The sequence below is a fragment of the Leuciscus leuciscus genome (assembly GCF_965113295.1).
Source record: "Leuciscus leuciscus genome assembly, chromosome: 2".
Taxonomy (NCBI): Eukaryota; Metazoa; Chordata; class Actinopteri; order Cypriniformes; family Leuciscidae; genus Leuciscus; species Leuciscus leuciscus.
The window spans coordinates 55,013,235-55,022,233 of record NC_138726.1 but is presented as its reverse complement, the minus strand read 5'-3'; the positions used below and the strand labels follow the sequence as shown (position 1 = coordinate 55,022,233).

General features: G+C 37.7%; 1 protein-coding gene across 2 annotated transcripts in view; it reads right to left on the bottom strand.

The window, feature by feature from the left end:
- Positions 1-490: 490 nt before the first annotated feature.
- cxcl8b.3 (chemokine (C-X-C motif) ligand 8b, duplicate 3) overlaps positions 491-8,999 on the bottom strand; it is a 65,848-nt gene continuing 57,339 nt past the window's right edge. Inside the window, exons 1-3 of one of the 2 annotated variants that reach the window (XM_082162511.1) lie at positions 1,229-1,409; positions 866-1,004; positions 491-747 (exon numbers count right to left, since the gene is read on the bottom strand). In XM_082162511.1, the coding sequence (XP_082018637.1) occupies positions 675-747; positions 866-1,004; positions 1,229-1,292 (276 nt within the window). In that variant the 5' untranslated portion in view covers positions 1,293-1,409 and the 3' untranslated portion in view covers positions 491-674. Of the gene's footprint in view, positions 748-865; positions 1,005-1,228; positions 1,410-8,999 lie in introns of those variants that run through there. The other variant, XM_082162510.1, reaches the window with a different exon arrangement.

Here is an 8,999-nt window from a genome sequence, read left to right as displayed (position 1 = left end):
TACTGTAAATCACCTAAAGGTTTTTTTTTTTATGTCCCAAAGCTTGTGGTAGGTTCCTAGTGACCAGACTGACTTATTACACATGAAATTGTGCCAATACCTTCCTGTAATTCTGCAATTCACCAAATGGTTTTTATTTTTATTTATCAAATTATATTATAAATTATACGTTTTAAATGCCAGACGTTCCCTTAGGGATGCGCTGTGATAGCGCGTCAAAGCATTCTCGAGTATAAATACGCAGCTATAATTCATGTAGGTGATTTTGAAGTATATTTTATGTCGATATACAGTGGTTGCATACTGTAAAAACTGATCGTTGTATTGATAAATTAAGACTGCCGACTCTATAGAACTAACTTTACGGCGCTCCGAGAGCCCTCTAGTGGTCGGGAGCATTTCCGTTGTTTTGCGGCTTTATTTCGTTGTGTTGTACATTTTCCGTTGTGTTGTGGCTTATTTCCGTTGCTTATGCTTAGTCAGAATGTGTTTTTCTATTAATCACTTTTAATGAGCAAGTCATGCATTCAAACAGAGTTGTACAGGAGATTATACAGGAGATATAATTTTGCAATGGGAGACGATACATGTATGTTTGCATAGAACACGTACATTTTTCACAGGACTCTAATAAACACCATAAGCTTTTGCATATTATAAACATAGATGAGAAATTATCCTTTGATGATCTTTTTCACCCATTCATCTTTGGGATTGAGGCAGGTCTGTCCTTGTTTCAGAGTGGCACTGTGTAAGACAAAGAAGGTTTAATGAACACCGATTAAAAAACAGATTAAGAGACAATATTAGTTTTAATCTATCATGCATCCAGATTGTACTGATCTTTGGTGTTTATCACACTCACATGATCTGCATGTTTTTGCATTTTGCTCCTGCAGGAATCATCTCTATGTTCTGAATTAGTTTTGGATTAATTGGTTTTCCTGAATATGTTTGAATACACGGGCAGCGCAGCTGTGGAGCCATCAGTCTAGCAGCAAAGACTTCATGAAAAGAGAGAAATAAGAGTGATCAATAATTCTTTCAACACGTTAGCTGATTTACAGCAGAACTGAATTATGTTTGCATTACTGATCTAACAATCTGTATTGTATTCAATCGCAATATAAAGGTGATTTGACAGTTTTGAATCCTTTTAAAAAAAAATACTTAATATTATCAAGTACAATGATATTGCCAATGACATGCAGAAAATGCCTCTGCTTACCTTCTTTTGTGGACAGCAGTGCCATGCAGGTCAGAAAAAGAAAGGCTGCTACGGTGATCTTCATTGTTGTGCAATTTTCCACCGAGCAAACAACGTGTAAGTATAGGCTATATAAGCAGTAAAGCTGCCGGAATTCACTTTACCGACTGTTGATAGTGTTTGCACATAGTTTGGCAGGACCTTCTCTTTTAAGGTACCGCACTACTGACGTCATGCTTGTTTAAAGTGATTGTGCAACAGGTCTTTCTTCAGTTAACCCAAATTCTGCTGAAGGCACCCAGGAGATTTAGCTTTAGACTCATTTAAGTCTTTGGCATTTTTCACAGATGACAAGCATTTTCAGCAGAAGGAAGAAAAAGATCAAATGGGGATTGTGAATTGATGAAAAGCCAATAAAATCCATCATAATAATATACTATACCTAAAATGTGGATTCAGACAAGACATTTGCAAATGAAATATGCACACATGGTGACAAAACCAAATTCAAGGTGAAGTTGGATAGTGTTGAAGAAGGACAGAAGTTGAAGTTTTCTTACATGGTGTTACAGCGCATTGCCAAATGCAAAAAGGTCCATCCAATCGGCGAGCATCTCATTTGGCCTGTCAAAACTGACATATGTGGAATTATTTGTGTAAAGACCACCCGTAGGGCGAAGGTTTAATGCGTCTTTTCAGCGTTCAGAAGTTCACTTAATTTTGAGAATTTGGTTTAAATTTTACTTTAGCTTTGCGCTTAATCTGACTCCAATTTCAAATGATTGTCAAATTTAGATTGTGTGTCTTATTAGAAAATAATCATAAATATTGATTATGATTAAATTTAGATCTTTGATTATTCTAGGTATCCCATACTTTCAATTCTTCGTTCATTAAGGGACCCAATGCCGCACAGAGTCACACGCCCCGGGTTTGCGTGGATCTCACGGACACAAACTCACCAGTCTGATCTTGCTCAAAGATGACTCTATAAGAGTAAGAAATGCTCTGACAGAGACACACAGTTGGTGTGTGTGCGTGTGTTCAAAGTGTAAGACTCAAAGGATTAGTTCACCTCAAAACCAAAATTTCCAGATAATTTACTCACCCCAATGTCATCCAAGATGTCCATGTCTTTCTTTCTTCAGTGGAAAAGAAATTAAGTTTTTTGAGGAAAACATTTCAGGATTTTTCTACACACAACGGAGTTCAATGGCAACCAAGGGGCTCAAAGGGCTCTGAAGTGCTTCAAAGGCTCTGCACGATCCCAGTCGAGAAATAAGGGTCTTATCTAGTGAAACGATCGGTCATTTTCTAAAAAAATATATAAAAGTATATACTTTTTAACCACAATTGTTCATCTTATGCTGGTCTGCAATGCGCCACGTATTACGTCATCACGTTGGAAAGGTCACGAAAAAAAAGAAGAAAATAATAATAATAAATTAAAACAAAGATGTCGGACGATTTTGAAGTTGAAAATGAGATGGAATTTTTCGCCCTTCCCTACCTTTTTGAACCGGAGTACACAGACAAATAACTTAAATAGATGACATGACGCGTGACCTTTCCAACGTGATGACGCAATGCGTGGCGCGTCGCAGACCAGCACAAGACGAACAATTGTGGTTAAAAAGTATATAATTTTTACAGTTTTTGCCCATTGCTTGAACACATTTTGCAAAACTTCGCTCATTGTGCCAAAACTCTACACACAAGTAAACATGACACAACACTGGGAAATATACCATTCACATCTGTGTCATATTGAAACTCTACTATCAAAACCTAAACTCTGCTTTCAAAACCTAACATTCCTTTGTCAAAATGTAACTCTGATGACAAAATGACACATACTTGCATCATATGCATACACTTTCAGATCAGGGGGAACACACTAGTCTACTTTATATAAAACACTGCAGTCTTTGATTTTCACTGTTTATTCAGAAGGCATATTTTCAGGAGGCACATTTTCAAACAACCAAAAAACCAAATAGGCCTACTCAATATTGTACATTGCAGTAACATGAATTCAGATAAAGCAAAAAAAAAAAAAATAATAATAATAGAAAAAACACTATACTGTAAACACAGAAAATCATGGCAATTTTGCATACGTGGGCTCATGGATCCCGCCATCTGTTGGGGTCTGGCCACAGGACATCATCGACATCGCAAGCAATGTCTTCTCCCGCTAGGCACTGGGGAAAATATCCCCTTGCATGTCGAAACCATCCATGGATTGCTGTCACCTGAATGTCGCCGCAGGCCTGTTCCATTGCCTGCAGAAGAGGCATGCGGGCATGTGGTTGGCGGTCATATACACGCCATCTCCAAGCCGAAAATAATTCCTCTATAGGGTTTAAAAATGGTGAGTAAGGGGGCAAGTATACCACTTCAAATTGATTGTGGTTGGTGAACCAGGCCTGGACCAGAGCAACCCGATGGAAACTGACATTATCCCATACCACTACAAACCTGGGCTGATCTGGTCTGTTCTGTACAACTATATTATGGAGAGCATCTAGAAATGTGAGTATATGTTGGCTATTGTATGGACCTAGTTTTGCATGATGATGCAGAAGCCCTCGAAGGCTTATGGCGGCACACGATGTGATATTTCCCCCGCGCTGCCCCGGGACGTGCACAATTGCCCTTTGGCCAATTACATTACGACCCCGTCGTCTTGTTTTGCTCAGGTCGAATCCAGCTTCATCAATGAAAATGAATTCATGAGGCTGTGCAGCTCCATCCATGGTCAAGATTCTCTGTAACAAAAAAAACAAAAACATATTACTGTACTACAGTGCTACACATACAGAACCCTCACCCCATCACACAGGTACCTGTGTAGCTCTCCGAATGGATCCATGTGATACTGATATGGTACATATTCAGCTGCTACTGGATTTCACCAATACTGTATTGTAAATGTAAAGGACAGTTACACTTACCCGTACATATTCAGCTCGAAGTCCTTTGACCCTGACACTGTTCCTCTCAAATGGGACTCTGTAGAGCTGCTTCATGGTGATGTTGTGTTTTCCCAAGATGCGTCTGATGGTGATGATGCTCACAGGGTTTATGTTGTTGAACACTTGCCTGTCTGCAAGTATTTTCTGTCATAGCTGGTGGAGACGGATGGCATTGTCTGCCCTCACTAGGTCCACAACGGCAAGTTCCTGCTGTTGTGTGAACAGGCGTTGGCGTCCTCCCCCAGAAGGTCTTCTAGTCATTCTAGAGAAATACAACCACAAATTGTCATCGGTTTGCTTCTTTTTCTTACAGTACTTTACTGTATATACTGTATCATTCACTGTACTTAAACATCTCAATATACTGTAAGTAATCATGACTTTTCAAGGGCCCTCTCTCCCCTTGGGGCCCTGGTAATCAGTACTGGTTTTACCCCCAGTCCGACGCCCCTGAATCATGGTATGTTTCACAAAAACTACCACTTTGACTGCAAAAGGAGCATTAGCACCCTGAAATACCCTGTACACGTGATGTGGTAATGTGATATACTGTAGTACAGTGCTGTAAATACCATCTGAGTAGAGTAGAAGGTAGAGAGGTAAAGACATACCTGTTTTCTAGTCGGAATGTTCTTTTTACAGATGCCACTGTGAAGCGGCTTAGATGTGGGTGGACTCTCTGCCCAGCTTTCCTCATAGTCAGGCCATGGTGGATGACATGGTCCACCAAAGTTGCTCTTATATCATCAGAAATAGGGATCCGTGCATGGCCTCTTCGACCTTGACCTTGTCCTCCTCCTGAAATAGAGTTTAGTATGCAGGACCAAGTGTGTTGCATAAAGGAGTAAGTGTGTTGCAGAATTGCAACTAGAGTGCAAAGCAGTGCTTTTGTTTAAGGTATGGGTACATGTGTTTGAGGTATGGTAACAAAAGCTTCAAGTTGTGTTATTTTAGTCTAAGCATGGGTCTATAGTGTTCTTTTCCACCGAAGAAAGAAAGACATGGACATCTTGGATGGCATTGGGGTGAGTAAATTATCTGGAAATTTTCATTTTGAGGTGAACTAATCCTTAAAGAATTGACATTGACACAGCACTCTATGGGGGTTTTCTGGTTACAGATTTCCAAAGACGGCAACACTTTAGACTCACTGATTCTTCATTAATGAACAACTACACATAAATAAATGAGTAACGCACTATTAATATTTTAGTAACTACTTTTAACTAACAAGAAACTCTGATTAACAAATTAGTAAGTAATAGCGCTCAGTTGAATGTGGTAGTTCCAACCCGATCTCACGGCAATTTGTACGAATTTTATGAGGTGGCTAATACATATGAATTCGTACGAATGACTGACCACGACCCTGAATCTACAAATCGTACAAATTGGTATGAATTGGTCGTGAGATATCGTTGGGTAGTTTCAGTAACTACAATTTTTTTCATACCTCCCAGAGAACTACTATATAGAGGTTCATAATTAACATGATTAATGCATAATTTATAATAAAAGGTAACAGAAACCTATGAGGTGCCCCTAGGGACATTATTCAGAATTACCATGCATATACATATACTTTTCCTCTCACATACACATATGAAACCAAATTCATTCACATACTATAATGAAATGCTCACACACATACAAGTGAAATGCTTTTACAAACACAATTGAAACACTCTCATACATACAACTGAAAATATTACGCTCACACACACAACTGAAACGCTAACACACACACGATTAAAATGCTCTCATACATACAACTGAAAATATTACGCACACACACACACACACACACACACACACACACACACACACACACACACACACACACACACACACACACACACACACACACACACACACACACACACACACACACACACACAACTGAAATGCTCACACACATACAAGTGAAATGCTTTTACAAACACAACTGAAACGCTCTCACTCACACAACTGAAAAGCATTTCAGTATGTTGTATGAAAGCATTTCAGTTGAAACAGAAGGTGGTTAAAGTCCCCACTCCAGTCCAGTTGGTGGCAGTAGTGCACCTCAAGACAAAGAACTAGAAGCTGTTGAAAGCCTACACTGTAAAAAATGTCTAACCTCTCCAAGGAAAAATGTTCTAGTGACTGATCACATCTAAATTTTTTAATTGGCCCAAGTGCAATTCTTGTTGCAATAGTCTGTTAACATTGGCTCAATATGAAATAATACGTCAGACTAATTGAAAAATTTAGATGTAACCAGTCACTAGAAAATTTTTACTTGGGGATGTATTTTTTTTTTTTACAGTGTAGTAAACTGCGCTAGTTCAGTTGTGTGAGTGAGAGCGTTTCAGTTGTGTGTGTGAGAGCATTTCAGTTTCAGTTGTGTGTGTGAGAGCATTTCAGTTGTGTGTGTGAGAGCATTTCAGTTGTGTGTGTGAGAGCATTTCAGTTGTGTGTGTGAGCGTTTCAGTTGTGTTTGTAAAAGCATTTCACTTGTATGTGTGTGAGCATTTCATTTGTGTGTGTGTGAGTGTTTCAGTTGTGTGTGTGTGAGTGTTTCAGTTGTGTGTGTGAGAGCATTTCAGTTTCAGTTGTGTGTGTGAGAGGATTTCAGTTGTGTGTGTGAGAGCATTTCAGTTGTGTGTGTGAGAGCATTTCAGTTGTGTGTGTGTGAGCGTTTCAGTTGTGTTTGTAAAAGCATTTCACTTGTATGTGTGTGAGCATTTCATTATAGTATGTGAATGAATCTGGTTTCATATGTGTATGTGAGAGGAAAAGTACATGCATGGTAATTCTGAATAATGTCCCTAGGGGAACCTCATAGAAACTCACTAGTAATGACTCAAGTGTTCCATATCCTTCTAAAGGAACTACTAATTCCTTAGTCACTGTATAATTTTGAGATTTTTGTAAGAATTTGAATAGTAATTTGTTCCGATGTATTTGGTAACACTTTAGTCATAGATCCAAAAGTTCCTTTTGAGGGTTACCATTACCATATTATACACTATAAATTATTAATATTAATGATGAACCTGTATATAGTACAGTAGTCAACATTTGAAGTGGATCAAAACCTTTCATCAAAGTTATACATGAATTTTGAACAATAGTCGTTCTTGTCTTAGTACAACTTTGATTTTTTTTATCCACTTCAAATGTTCATTAGTTAGTAGTCTTCAGTGAGGAATGAACAATAGTGATTAGCTAATAGTGGAATACCACATTCCACTGAATTGCATTGTGTAATGCAATGTACACAGCTTTTGAAAATGTAATAATAACAATTAGTAATAAGAATAATTAGTTGGATTTATATAGTTTATATACTTTTCTCAGCACTCAAAGCACTTTACATTTAATGCTATATGTAAACTGTTCCTCAAGTGAACATGCAAATGTGTTGTCAAATTGTAATATTTGAGATCAAAAGGGTTCAGATGACAAAACATTTGAAGTAATCCCTGAAGTAAGGAATGACACAAAATCACAGAGACAATGTACAGTACACACTGCATTTGCACACTTAGTATGTAAATAAATGGAAATGAAATCTTGATTTGAGCTGATAAAATGTGAAAGATGTGAGATGATAAAACACAGAAAGACATATTTATTAAAAAAATTTAGCAGCCTATTTAGCAGATGCTTCTTTCCAAAGCAACTTCGAAACGGAAAACATCACAAGCAATTTGTCATGAAAAACAACAATATTAGCAGTGCAAAATGCAGAGTTTAAAGTAAAAGGTGGTAGATTATACACAAGCAGGAGCAGATTAACGGATTAATGAATGAATGAATGAATAATAAATTAATGAATAATAATAAATGCACTTTTGTCTATTATTGTCCAATACATTGTGGTTTAAGATTACATACAATTAATTAGAGGTAACAGTAAGTCAAGATACGAACTGAATCTGACCACCATGAAGGGTGATATCAAGGAGATGTGCACTAAAACATGAATCATAATTACTACAAACACACACAGCAAAGTTCAGCCTCAACTCCCAAGCAGGCCAAACCATCCAGAGACTATCTGATGCAAACGGTACAAACCAGAGCCACGAGCTGTCCAGAAACTCTCAACCCTTCAGTGTGACTGGCTGAAACCTACACCGCTTCCAGGACTCATGCAGGTTTTTATTCTTTATTATAGATCAGTGTCATTAACACAACAAATGTAATTTGAGTATTTAAAAAGAGCACTTTAGAGTCAAATGAAAAAAAAAAATATTTTTTTTATATAAGATTGAGTCACTTAAATATATTTTTGTTGAAGGTAGCCTACTTAGCAAGCCCCCTTAACTGGATATTCATGAAAAAACTGGACCAGGAGTGCAATCCTGAAAAATAATTATACATTTACAGGCTACATCTTCTCTCACACTGTTTTAAATAAAGGTTATTTTTTGGCTTCTAAGGTTCCATTAAGAACCTTCAACATCTATGCTTAAAAATAAAGGTTCCAAAGGATTTTCACAACAATTCCATAGAAGAACTGTTTTGGCTCCCCAAATAACCTTTTCAGTGAACAGCTCTTTTTTTTTCTCTTAGTGTGAAGAACATTCTGAAAATCCAAAGAACCTTTTCAAACTATAAAGAACCTTATCTTAGCACAAAGACTGGAGGTAAACGGCTCCAGCTAGCATACTGCTCCCAATAAGTGACAAAATAACGCCAACATTTTCCTAGCAGTGCTTCGCCTTCTGAGAATATAGTTCCCAGTATGTATACGGTTAGAAGATGGCTGTGTCTCATGTGACCTTGTTATTTGTACACACTTTGACTATACAAATCACAACATG